General features: G+C 48.6%; 1 protein-coding gene across 4 annotated transcripts in view; it reads right to left on the reverse strand.

The window, feature by feature from the left end:
• Nucleotides 1–6,320: 6,320 nt before the first annotated feature.
• The window catches only part of CDC42 (cell division cycle 42), a 29,764-nt gene continuing 22,149 nt past the window's right edge, over nucleotides 6,321–13,935 (reverse strand). For 2 of the 4 annotated variants that reach the window (XM_074560659.1, XM_074560660.1), the window contains exons 5-6: nucleotides 13,659–13,856; nucleotides 6,321–7,759 (exon numbers count right to left, since the gene is read on the reverse strand). In XM_074560659.1, coding sequence (XP_074416760.1) covers nucleotides 7,670–7,759; nucleotides 13,659–13,856 — 288 coding nt within the window. In that variant the 3' untranslated portion in view covers nucleotides 6,321–7,669. Of the gene's footprint in view, nucleotides 7,760–7,786; nucleotides 9,290–13,658; nucleotides 13,857–13,935 lie in introns of those variants that run through there. The other 2 variants (XM_074560662.1, XM_074560661.1) reach the window with 2 other exon arrangements.

A 13,935-nucleotide genomic window follows, 5' to 3' on the forward strand; every position in this document is an offset into this window, starting at 1 on the left:
CGTTTGCCGAGACGTCAGCAGGGTACCTGCAGGTGGCCTGAGTTTTCATACAGCTCGCTGCCGCCAGGGAAATACGAGCCCATCAAACACCAGGCAGACGTATCTGGGGTCAGCCCGGCAGGAACGAGCCACACAAACCTGCACCGACTCCCAGCGGTGGCCCCAGTGACTGCACAGAGGGGACCAGAACGGCCCTTGTGCTGTGGGGTTTAGGCTTTTTGCTCGCACACAACCGCATCTTTCACACAGACACTTCTCTGGCCTGAGAAGCGCCGTTAAGTAGAGGCGCGGGAGGAACAAGCACATCCCGCATGTGCTACGCACCCCTCAGCAGGGTCCTGAATTCTTCAAAACCAAGGCAAAGCGGGAAATTTGAAGCTAACAGAAGGAGGTATTTTCACACATGCATAAAGCCTAAAAGTCAGGACCTTGAGACATAAAACGAACTAGATATTTACTGTTCATACAGTTTATCCCAGCACAAATACCGATGGCAAGGGATTAAAGGTGATTGTAAACCTGTGCTTCAGAGCTCGAGCCCATCTTTCATCAGAGAGCCCGTGAAGAAGCTGCTGTAATGCCTTTAGCTGGCGTTCTCCTGCTTCAGACCCCCGAAACCTCAGCCTGAAGCATCCAGTCACCTCCCATGCGATACCAAGCTGCGTGACCCTCACAGCCGATTCATTTAGTGCCTCATCAGGCTTTATTAGCAGCAGACACGACCCAGGCACCGCCACAGGCCATCCAGGAGGCCCGGAGAGCTGCTGGAGTCCAGCCCCCGTGTCCCACCCTGCCGGCTCCCGCCCCGAGCGTTGCCCAGCTCCGGAAGCTCCCGGGGTGTGGTGGGGAGAGCACTCAGTCCAATTTGCTGCGGAGGCTCTTACGAGCAGCTGACGTCAATAACGCAGATGGATTTTTCATCTCAGTCCTTCTGTGTGAAACCACCAGAGGGCAGCTTGAAACGTAACCATTTATGGGCTTGGCCACGTTAAATATTCCATTTCCGAGCACCGAGACCTGCTTGCCCAGCTACTGCCCCACAGTAACTCAGGAGACACCCCACCACAAACTCTCTGCTCTTCTAGATGGGCTTCAGGTGTGACGAGATGAGCGTTAATGGCTCAGAGAATCCCTCTTCCTGTGGCAAAGCAGTCCCAGGGGTGCCAGCACACATCACAGAGGGTCTGTGCTGACTCAGGCCTCAGTAGTGACGCTGACTTTGACAATTCAGGCCCAAGAGATCCTTGGGGTAAGGAAAATACTTTGCTAGCTTCCAGGGACCACTAGATCAGGGGGTGATCGAGTACACCACCTTTGGTACTCGCTCTCAACCTCCAACAAAGTGAGAGGCAGACAGAGGGCAGCAGCATCCGGCTCTGTCTAAAAAAAAAAAAAAAAAAAAATATAAAATCTATACCCAAGAGAGTCCTCAAAAGCAGAGAGGAGCCCTGCTGCGCATCGGGAGTTTCATTCCCCTGCCCCTCATCCAGGCCTCTCTGCCTGGGCTAAAGCCGATGTCTTTTTTTATCCAGGCTTTTCATCCTGGTCTAAGCCCGCGATAAATGATATTTTTTCACCTCACTATAGAGGAGTTGGGTGGTTGGCACCAGCTTACGAGGGAAGAAGAGGGAGGAGGTCCAGGACTTGCCTGTGCGTTTCTGACGGGGCAGCAGCATCTCCAGCCGAGATAACCTCGCGCTCAGCTCAAGCCCGTGCCCGGCTACTGGTCTCTTGCACAATCCTGCACAAGTCCTTTAGGGCAGGAGTTCACAGGAGAGTCCCAGCCAACCAACAGCTCCCTGCTCCTGGTTTCTTTTTTCCGAGGCTGGGTTTCAGGAACTGATTCAGCTCGTGAAAGGAACAGATCACCACTGGGACTAAGGTAACAAAACCAGCAGAAATACACTGCCAGGAGCGGGGGCCTAGAATTAATTTATTCTTAGCGATTACTTTAGGATTCTTCTTTACAGTTTTTGAAGCAGTACTTTCCACTTTCACGTGTGATCTTCTCCATTTGTCTTACTGCTCACTAGCAGGAAGGTCTCCAGGCAGCCAAACGGTGACTCGCAGTCCTTGGACAGGAGACCAGGGCTTGAGGAGAGCAACGGCGAGGAACGTTTCTCAGAGGAAGCAGAGGATGGGCAGGCAGGGGAAGCCGAGCAGCAGCACCTCCCCAGCACAGGACCCCAGAAGCACCCCACATAAAAATGGCTGCACAGGGAGAGCGGTTGGTGTAAGTTAAGGCAACAGGAAGGCCGGGTCGGGGGCAGTGCTGACACAACAGCTCTCGCAAATCCCCCTCCAAGTCTGTTTTTAAAAGGAGGCAGCTGCTACCAGCTGCAAAATAAGACCTAGATGGTGGCCAAGTAACAGAGGACACTGCTGCCTCTTGGGGAAAGGCCAAAATCATCAGTCCGTTTTTAGCTGTGTCTACTGCAGCAAACGGCAGAGACGGCAGGAGCAGATCTGCCAAGCGAAACCATACCCAACAGCAACACAGCCCGCTTGCCAGGGGCCCTGCAAGCTCACTCCAGCCGGGTCCCAGAGACCCCAGCTGCTCGCAGGACAATATCCCATTTAAGTTTTACCTAATACAAATCCAGCTAGCACGCTCCAAAACCACTCTGGGCTGCGGAACGGAGCACGTCGAGTACAGGTAACGTGGAGAGTTGCCCATCAGTCTGACCTAACAAGAAAGTAGCTGCACCTCGGCAAATCGCCCTTCTGGGAGCCCCCTAAGAAAGGAAGAGCGGACAGACATAACCCAAGCAGAGGCAGCAAAGAATGGAGAGGACCATCCCGGGTCGGATGAGACAGCGCGCTGCTCCAAAAGCCTTTCGGGCAAGGGGCAGCGTCTGCCCGGTGGCGTACCACAGTTTGGGCAATACCGCGGAACAAACGGCGAAGGAGCCTGGGTGACTCAGTGGTGCTGGTGAAGATGCAGTTGCTCGAAAAAGCTCTTCTCTCAGAGGCCTTATCAGATGTGCTCATCTTTCCTTACAAGATACCCTACCCTTGTTTTAATAAGGGCCACACCTACACAAGCATGATGCGCAGCGCTGACGGCAAGAACTAGCCCATTACTGGGAAGGAGAGGGGTAAAGAATACGGCTGAGCAAACGCACTCCCTCCTGGGCAAGCTGCAGAGCTCAGCCTGTCTCGCTCAGCTCCCAAGCGCTTAGGAAAAGACGACCGTGTTGTTCAGCAGCACCATTTCTCCCGACACAGGGAAGCAGACAAGGGAGAGCAAGGAAAAGCTCACGTCCTCCAAGGTGCTCCTGATGGCACAGCACAGAGAAGCTCGAGGAGAAAAAAAACAGCCACCAGGTTAACATAACCTCAGCACCAGTCTGAGTTACAGCGGCCACGCGGAGACCATGCCTGCACCAGGAGCTACACGAACAGCAGCGTTACTCAGGTCAGTTTATACACAGGGGGAAGTTTCCACCTCTTAAATAAACCAGTAAAGGAGGGACCGAGCACAAGGGTGTGGGAAAGCAACTGCTGCCCTGGAGCGCTCTTCCCACCAGTTATCAACCCTGGAGTCCAACCTCTGGTTTTGCATTTCTGATGCAAGTATGGCCCTTCCAAGGAAGGCAGCGCTTTTCTCCACATTAAGTACTTGCCTATTTAGCTGATACTCCTTCATTTCCATATTTCAACTCTGTTGACAACAAGCACAGTGGGAAAACAAACTGATTCATGCTATTTGTCACCACGGCATGCAGGCGTTTACCCAATACAGCCGAACTGGTCAGACTGTGTGCATGCTCCCACCTCCTCCCTAACCCTCTACACCAGATCTGCTCTCCTACCTCCTCCCTTACAGTCATTTTGGCATCGGCTTGACCACGAAAAACAGGCAGCAGAGTCCACTAGTTCAGCAGGAAAGTATCCTGCAAGATGTTACACTTCCGTGCAATTAGTGAATGTAATCGTCTCCTTGTGTAGCTTAACGGAGCTAATGCGAAGGATGGCGTGGGAACACGCAGCTGAGGCAGGGAAAGGGGACGGTCACTGCTTCGGAGACATCAAGAAGGTGATAAAGACACAGAGGCACTTGTTTGGAGTAGCCAAGAGAAGCAAGAGCTCCGCTCACTACCTACCTTTAAGCAAAACCGACTTAGTACTAGGAACCAGAGGTTCACATGAGACCCAACTGAAAACCAGACGTCACTAACCTAGCGCTTGTGCAGGAGAAGTTTGACAGAAGAGTTACACGAATAACCAAAAGATCTCATTGAGAGTCCTGTGCGTCCCAGCTACTAAAACAGGGAACTGCTCTTCGGTTTCCATGCAGCCTTCGGTCCTTGGAGCAATTTTACTAGGATTCTCAGATGCCTTCCCACCAGAGATTGCTGGCCCTTTACAAGAGACATTACGGGCACACGTAGCAGTTGGTCGAGCAGCCAGCCCAGACCTCACGCACTGTTTGCGATAGTGAGCTGCTACACCTCAAGAATCCTCACAGGTGAGAAGGAAGACAACACCGAGCTGCCGGGGCACCTTCAGACAGGCGAGTAAAAAATTGTAAAAACGGTAACATGAAGCAATCCCAGCTCAGTGTTCTGGAGACATTCCAAACCCGCCTGGACGCGTTCCTGCGTAACCTGCTCTGGGTGACCCTGCTCTGGCAAGGGGTTGGACGGGGTGATCTCCAGAGGGCCCTTCCAACCCTATGACTCTATGATTCATGCGGCATACTACCTTGCCACACTAGTGCCAAGGGAAGTGCCAAGTATTCCCACCTGCCTCCAAGACCTTCGCTTTCAAACCTGCTAGCTGAAAGCCGCAGTCCCAGAAGGTGAAGAAAGAGCTGGGGTTGCCTGCTTTTGCCCCTTTCTGCCATGCCTTAGCACAGGGAGGGAAGAGAGTCACCAAGGCGCTCTTACGAGAAGCTCGTATAACCTGGCAACGCAGAGCACATCTCACACAGGCAGCTCGAGAGAGACGCCGCTGCTGAGCTCCAGAGGAAAAAAGGCAAGGCCTGAAAAAGCCCCTGAGCTCAGCTGTTTGAGCTTGTTCAACCAACTCCAGCATCTCGTCCCCTCTCTGGACTGGGACAGCTATGTCCTAGCAGAGTCATGCAGCGATCAGATGGACTTCCGCAAAGCAACACAGAGAGGAAGGAAGCGGCGCTGCTCTCTGAAAAGGATGTTTTTCCATCATCCAGCTCCTGCGGGATCCCCTCCGGAGCCAAATTTAACTTCATGGCATCAATTTAACAGAACAGACTTTATTGCCTAGCCAAATGGACCTGCATAAAAGGACTGGCACAGGTCACTGCCAGAAAATGTACGCAGAGGGACCAGATAGCTATAGGTAACCCCCATGTAAGGATGCATCCAGGACAGAAAAAGCTCGACTGGGTAACCCTGCTACGTGAAGCACAAGCTCTGAGGGCTTCTCCCTCCACTTCCGAGGCCGTTTCCTGCCTAATTTCACACACGCGATCCCTTGGTCACCAGTCTTGCTGCTAGCTTTGGACACAGGAATTGGCTTTAGCTATTAGGAGGTGCAGAAGCCCGTGTCAGTCCGCCGTACGCACACAGAGTGGCCATCAATGCCCAGCTGGCACCCAGCACCATGAGTACCAGCAGTACTTGCAACCGGGAGCCTCAGACCTACAGCCCAGCCTCCCCACAGAAGACGGCAATGAAAAACTGAACCGCAAAGTTGAGCGGCAGCACTGATCGCTACGAAAACATGCACATTCTCCACCAGGCTTTTGGATTACAGTACCCCCAAGTCAGCTTCTGAAAATAAAAGTGACCTTTAATGAGGCTCTTGAAGTGTGCTTTAATAATTAATACAAATTATGCATCCACAGTGTAAGACTTCACCGCTTCTTTGGAGAATTAACAAAAAGGTGTAGTACATCCTGTGCGTTTTGGGGAGGGAGACAGGTACGATGTCATTTGTCCCCTCCGAGTTTTTGCTATCTGCCCACGAACAGGGAACAACAGGAGACTTCCCCAAAGACAGAAGAGGTGCAAGAGTCCAATAAGCCCCAAAAGCCAACTGTTAACGTTCGGGAACATGCACAACCAGCAGTATTGCCTTCGTTAAGGACCACCGCGCCCTCTCTTCAGAGCTGGGTATGAGAGCAAAGACTCTGCATCAAAGATGGGAGCAGCCTTGACAGAGCCGAGGCCAGCAGCAGAGATGAGGGAAGACACGAACTGACGGGATTAAGCGTTAAGGAAAGACCCGAACTAACTTGCAAGGAGGAGAGCGGGCTTGCAAGGGATAAAAGCTGTGTTTTACAAGTTCTTCACGCTCAAGAGAAAGGCAAGAGAAATAACTACCCTCAGGCAGGCTTGTGAAGATACTTTATGTTTAATACATCTGAAAAGAATGCATATACAAAGAACTTAGACATGAAAAAGCATCCGTTCAACACTAATGAGTCTACAAGAAATTGGAATTTTGGAAGATGGAGAAGATTCCCTAAGTCTTAAAAAAAAAAAAAATCCACTTTGAATTTGCAAGCCAAAATATATTTTTGGTAAAAACCCTCCAACGCTGCAGTCAGTCCATGTAAAGACCCTGCACACAATCCTCAGCATGCTGGAGCCCATCTTACGGTTCAAGATTACTTACGGCAAAATGCAGAAAAAGGGGATTCCCTCGACTGGTCCCTACATGGTGCCAAACTAAACGCTAGAACCCCCTCCCTGCAGTTCCCTCCTACTGACACAGGTCTGTCTTTCCGCCCCTCCCTGACGGATGCCAAGCCAGCCAGGAAGAGATGCACCACCAGGGCCAGCTCCAAAACTCGTCTTAACATAGGCCAGGTCCTTTCAGAGCGTCCAAACAGCAGCGTGCGCGCTGGTCATCCTAAGTGTTTCTCTATTAATTAAGGATTGGCAGAAGATGGATTTGTTAAAAGCCAACTGAATCAGCTGGGCATGCTTTAAAAGGTGCAGTTATCTCTTCATCACGTGACAAAAGCTTATCATGTCAAATATTAAGGACGAGACCGGCAAGCTAGTTTCAAGTCTGATGGTGCATCCAGAGGGGATTCTCCTATTCCTAAGGCTTCATAACTTAGAGGATGGGGTAGAAAATTATGACCTGCACAGTGGAAAGCCAGGGGAAGAGATACAAGGCAACTTCAGAGGAGATGCAGATACATTTTCTACACTCCTCCTTAGAGGAGCACCAGCTTGGGACATTTTACTTTCCTGTATTTGTCTTTAGAACTAAAGTCTGCTCACACCCAGGCTGCTGGCTGGCTGCAGAACAGCCCCAGAAGTTCTCGAAACCAGAACCAAGTCTCGCCAGACTGGCGTAAGGGACAAGGCTTCAGTAAAACAGCCTAGAATTAGTCTGTTACAGAAAAAGTCATCACAAGCATGCCTGGATTTTAAACAACAAAAAAAAAATTAGAAATAGTAAACAAAATAAAAAACTAGTACTGATCAGTGTTTTCTGATAATACATAATTACTCAAAATTAACTAGTTTAACTGAATTGAGGGGGCACTGGGGAATAAACACTAACATTCTCATCTCACACAGGGATCGTGTGGGGGAGATGGGAGTGCAGGGCATTTGTCATTATTGCGAAAACAAATTTTAAAATTTGTATCTTTAGTTTGATTTAAACATTGCTTTTTAGTATGACATCAAACACCAGCTTTGCAGAAGGGGCTCTGGAGGGACGTTCATAGCAGCACACACCTGCGAGTCTTCTTCGGCTCCGGAGGCTCCAGGGCAGCCAATATCGCTTCGTCAAATACATTCTTTAGGCCTTTCTGAAAAGGGGCAAAGAGAGAAAGGGGCAGTCTCATTTTTGAGTTTTCACACAAACAAAACCACAGAAAGCCACGTGGCAGACAAACCCCTCTAACGACGAACGGAGGTTTGTTTGTCTCTACGACTCCCAGAGTCTCCTTTTGCTCAGGTCCAAGCTGCGGTGCCACGGTTCGCAGTTCCTTAGCACAGCATCGGATTTTCTGAACAGGAACGCGAATCCTTTGAGACTAGACCAGTATACTTCACAAGAAGCAACACGCACGTACCAAAGTCGTTTCCTTAAGGCAATTTTTACGATTAGTTGGCTACTCACACGGTTCACATGCTAATGACAAAGCAGAAAGTGCCGCATTCAAATGGAAGAGCTCGATCTGGAGCGCGCAGTGCAGACACCCGTGTGGCAGGAGGAGGGGAGACAAGGCAAGCATGCAACGATACACGGGTCCGGTACACGCTCTGGTCAGGCTGCCGGCCCCGACCACCCGAGGGTTAGAAGCAGCCAGGTAGAGCCCAGAAGCTGTGCAGGGGAGCAGAGAAGTCAAGATGGGAGGAGTACGAAGCGGGGACTGTACGTTGCGTTAAGTGTTAAACTGAAGCCAGGAGGTGCAAATCGGAATAAAGCTTCATCAGTCATTTATACAAACAACCGCAATTTTTAATTCCAAAATTTAAAGACAAGCTACAATTGATGTTTTCTCCTTAAAACAATGAAAATCAGAAGCATGAGAGTAAGAAGCAGCTTTACATCTTACAGTAACAGGCTTTAAGGATCTATTATTGAAATGAAGAGGTCTACCACGTTAGTGAAAGCAAGAATTTTAACAGTTCATAAAGCAGTAGCAAGTACATTGATATTTCCTTCCCCCCAAGGACCGACAAATACTCCACTACAGCACAGACAGCCAAAGCAACGGCAACAGAAAAACATCTCACTGCACAAAGGAGAACCAGAAAACCCTTCACATTACAGCGTAACTTGCAGATCACCGTTTCATGTACTTTTGTCATGCAAATACAGTTAACAAGAGTCACAAGGAGAAATTGAAAAAAAAAAACACACCACGGTATTGTTTCTTCCAGTTGGATTCAGGAAGATCAAACATCACGTCTCATTCTTTTGATCTTTCTTTAAATAATGATGTAGCCAAATCCTTTCCCCCAACGGCCTGAATTATAAAGCTACCCACATCTGGCAACCCAAGCAGCAGAGAGTTAAGCGAGTCCAGTTCATGTTCCACGGTCACAACGTTTTACTAAAGACCTTAAGTATCGTTTTCAGTCCAAGAGCTAATACAGAGGTTGCTCTGAGATGGTAAGCAGACGCAACAGCTTTCAATCAAGGTGGTTTTATTCGGTTTTGTTTGTTTTGTTTTGTTTTTTAACCAGGTTTCTACAGTAGTGGGACAGAGGAAGCAGCAGCAAGAGGGGAAGGAGAAAGTTTAGAATATACAGCACTTCCTTTTGGGCTGAGTTTCCGGAGGCTCGAGGGCAGCTAGGATAGCCTCATCAAACACATTCTTCAGACCTCTCTACAAGACAGAGGGGAGGAGAAAAAACAGCAGCCAGGTTAGAGGATTAGAGAAAAACAAGCAGATACAAAGAGCATTCAGGATAGACCGGGCTGAATTCACAGAGGCAGTAAACAGATTTACTTTGCAAAAAAAACAAAGTAGATCCCAGGAGGAAATCTCTTTCAGATGACCCGGAAGTCAATGCCACAGACAGACAGAACGTGGGACAGACCAAGTTAGACAAAATGAACGCCCAGAAGGGCGGCGGCACACACACAGCGGCAAGTGGCAGGAACGTGGGGGTGGGAGCGGCCACACAAAAGATGGTGGTTTCTGAATATACACTTAGGGAGTTTACAGGGGAATAAACACAGCAGAGAGCAGCTTGCCCCACCACAGGGATGCCAAAGGGCAGGTAAACCTTTTTTAGTCACCCACTGTGGATTGGCAAGCACGTCGGGTGCACGGACTCGCTGCTCCCAGCTAGCCCGGCGGCAGCCAGTGCAGAGCAAAGGCTTCAAACCACTCCTCCGCTTCGTGAATTCAGCCCCTGAATAACTGAACATCTCCAGACGGCGGGGAAAACAGCTCTGGGATGGAAGCAGGACCTCCCTGATAAGCCACCGTCATCTTCAGACATCAGCTATCGGTCTTTTAAGAAGCGATGCGATACCTTACCAGTGCTGCTATTTGCACATCGAGAGCCAGCACGGAAACGGTGATTTCAGTTATTCAGTTCAGTTCCCAAAGCAAGTATAACCACTCACGTCACGGGAGGACAGAAACAGCGTTAGGATTGGAATAACTGCGATCCAACACCGGAGGAGCAGTCAGGGAGCTGCAAGGAGCCTGCGGGGGTGAGAGCGGGCAGGAAGCATGCGCTGCGCTGGCTGCGGGCACGGCAGGACACTGAGGGTGTCACCGCTCCCGCGCCAGGCGGCCGAGCTCCGCAGGGCCACCAGCGCTGAAACCTGGCTCGGTTTGTGCTAACTGGACTCGCCTAAATCTACTGTCGTGAGCATGACCTTCAGAAATTCAGAACTGCTTTATCCCAGCCACAGACAGAGGAAGAAAAAAAGCTTAAATTACTTCCTGTAAACAATTAGTAGTCCTTGCAAAATTAAGGTTTTTATTTTTAAATCATTCAAATGTAACTCGTTTCGCCCTCACAGGTTAGACTGGATATATCCCCTTTAGAAGGTCTTTAATCTTTGTTTTACCGAAGCACACACGTGAGAGAACGCAAAGGCAATTCCATCTGGAAGCATTTAAGTCCATCATGTTACATGCAAGATTATACTCGAAAGCACAGAAGTCAAGGAAATTACCATGTAAAAATCATTCTGTACATTTATTATTATTTTTTTTTTTTTTGTAATGAGTTGCAACCCAGGCTGACAAAAGAGCTACAGGCTTCAGATAAATAATGCCTATGCGAAGTCTGAGCACTAATTAGGTTTTCTTTCTCTGCAAGAACAAGACTGTAGTGTAAACTCAATTACGTACTGTTAGATAGATTAAGAACCCGGGCAGGGCAAGAGTCAAAAAAACACGCTTCCTTAATTCTCCTGCTCCGGGACTCCTCTTTTGTTTTCCCATTGCACAGGAGAAATTAATTTAAGAGAACAGAATTTGAGATTCTTTTTGAAGGACTTAGCAAAAAAGAAAATTGGGATAAGGGAAGAGGGGGAAAAAAAAAATGGACAGGGACAAAATTGTTGTGAAAATGGCACTGGGGTTAAGAGCCTGGATGGTACAAGAGTAACCACAGGAAGGGAACGGTGTTCGATGCCACCTCCACGCTCCGGTTAAAGTAACGTGGCTCCTCTGCTGCACTGGGGAGCGGGTTGAGCTCGGGCTCCCTTTACCCCCTCCATTCACGGACACTTTAAGACACTTCATAAATCAGTGTCAAAACTGTCAACCCAATATCAGAGGGAAAGGAACAGAATCCCAAGTTCCCCCCTGGGTCGGGTACTAGCACTGAGCTTCAGAAAAGCCGCTCAGACATTTAACTCCTAAATGTAGAAGAAACAACAACCATTTTAGTTGTAATCTGTTTGTCCGTCACCTTTTCCCAACAGAAAAGTGCCACCTACTTTTTACAGTGCTATTAGGTACTATTTCGAAGAGAAAAGTTGAAGACAGACATCGAAAGTGCCTTCATCACACAAACAGATTCCACAACCTGAAGAACGGGGGGATGGAACCGACTCCTCAGTCCTGCAGAGCCATCCCAACTCGGGGAGAAGGAGATATTCTGGCTTTGCAGAAAAGATTCAGAAACTCAGCCTCTTACGGCTCACCCGAGTACTTTCAGAACATCGATTCTTCCACACAGACAAGAAAATTCTTCCTCCCAAGACAAAAAAAAAAAAAAAAAAAAAAAAAGAGAGACATACTCTGGCTCCATGATTTTATGATTACTTGCTACTGTGGTGCCAAAGTCATTTGTAAATTACTTGGGAAGGGGAAAAAAACCCCAGGCTGGACTGCTGAAGTGAACTGCGCAGACCGAAGCCAAGGTAAAGAGAGCCTGAACCACCCCAGCTGCGTCTAGCTTCAGTTGAAACCAGCTAGTACAACACCGCCTTGCGGGCAGGAAAACCACCCTCCTGGCCAGGAAAGGCAGCCGACCTCCGCGTTTAGCAGCCAGATCACTGCTGGGAGCTTCACACAACCCTTCAGAGAGATCTACACTTCTGCTTGGCAGCTGTTACTGGCTGAGGAAGAGGTGTTTTGTGGGTCTGACAATAAATGAAGAATAGAGCAGATGCAAACCGACTAGTCTTCCAGGCGAGGAGGCTTCTGAACCTTCCGCCCACATTTACTCTTGATTCCTGACACCATCAACGGGTGCAACAAGCACTAATGCTCTGCAAGAAATTCAGGCTGAGCCTCCAAGTGCATAAAGCTGTTCTCTGCAACAGATACAGTTTAGTCTATCTGGAAATAAAAAGAATGGATAAACACTAGAATTTTTTAATCATATCAACTCTTACCCTGGTAATTCTAAGTGCTTCCATGCAATTTGAGCAGACTAAGCAAGGCGAGTTTAAAGCTACAGAGGAAAGGGTCTCGGTGAGCAATACAGGACAAAAAGTCCCGGTATGTGTTTATCCAGCTAGCAGGTTCTACAGCCCAGGTAGCAGCAGAATTCAAGATGGGCCAGACACCATCGTAAGTGGTATTTCAGGACTGAATGGATCTAAGAATTAGCTCAAGCACAAATAACCCTGAGCTTGCACGTGGGCAGTAAGGAAGCACAGCCAAGAGCACCTTTTGATCAGGGATTCCCAGGCTGAACTGCCGTGTGCCTCGCCACCACACCACTGGCGCCCGGCACAATTTCAAAAGCTTCTTCCTTCTCAGCAAACACTCAGGCAAAGCTTTGTTACAAAAAAAAAAAAAAATAAAATAGTCTCAGGATCCCAAATGGAAGAGTCAACATGCAATCTGGGCAAAAGGTGCAAGTAAGCAGAACGTCAGGCTTCGTGAAGTTTAGCAATAAAGTTTTGTGCTCAAGACAGAGATGAATGCGCAACAAAACTGAAGAGAGCGAGGGACTTGATACTGTGCGCCCCTCGTTCCATGCACATCAGACATGGACAAATTCTTTAGAGTAGCATTAAGGAAATTGCTGAAGAGTTGTAGTCAATTCTGCAAGAGCAGGCATGCAAAATTACGTTCCCAGGGCATACAAAGTCAAGGCAACAAGCCAGCTAGCCAGCCGATGGCTCCCATCCACCCCACCCTAGCATTCCTAATTTAAAGGGAAAGGATAATCAGGTTTGCTGGCCTCAAATCAGCTATTTGAGTTGGCTTTTAACTCCTGTTCGCAAGTTAAGTCGCACAACATCACCACGTTTATGTCTTAACAACTCCACTGTTATTTTCTGTTTCAACAGAACTTCCATCTCAAGGCGGACACAGGAAACGTAGCTCACCACCGACGGCACAGGAAGAGAAAGCAGCTCTCCAAGTATGAAGGCTCCTAGTCTTACAAGTACCAGAACTGATTTTTTCCAAGCAATTTTTTTTTCTTTGCCTGCTCTCTTCAGTAGTGAGCTGCATGCTGCGTCCTAACCCGTTTACTGCCCATAACACACCTTTCAGTCTTCAGTAGCTGTTTTCCTCCAGCACAAAAGCAAACACAGCGAGCGCATCCTCCTCCATCACCCCTCTACACTACGCCTAATCTTCACAGGCTGATTTTCTTTGTACCACTGCCAACTCCTTGCGCTTTAGAACAACAGGACAAAGCCGCTGGGGCAACAGCAGAAACAGAACTTAAACCCTTTCACATCCATACGGAGCTGGTTTTCCCCATAACTGGAAAAAAGTCTGGAATATAAGCAAGCAAAAATGGTCAAAGACCAACTCTCACCTGCGTAAGCGCAGAGCATTCCACGTATTTGACAGCCTTCAGGTCCCGGGCCAGTTTTTCAGCCGTCTCTGGAGTTATGGGCTTCTGCTTGTTCTTGGCAAGTTTCTCAATTGTTGAGGGATCATCTCTTAGATCAATCTGGGTCCCAACAAGCAGGAAAGGAGTCTTTGGACAGTGGTGAGTAATTTCAGGTACCCACTGAAGACAGAGAAGACACAGTATTTGTTACTAACCAGCCAAGATAATTCCTGACCTATTTCCAAAAATCACTGCAGCA

The sequence above is a fragment of the Larus michahellis genome, chromosome 16 (genome assembly GCF_964199755.1).
Source record: "Larus michahellis chromosome 16, bLarMic1.1, whole genome shotgun sequence".
In the NCBI taxonomy this organism is placed as follows: Eukaryota; Metazoa; Chordata; class Aves; order Charadriiformes; family Laridae; genus Larus; species Larus michahellis.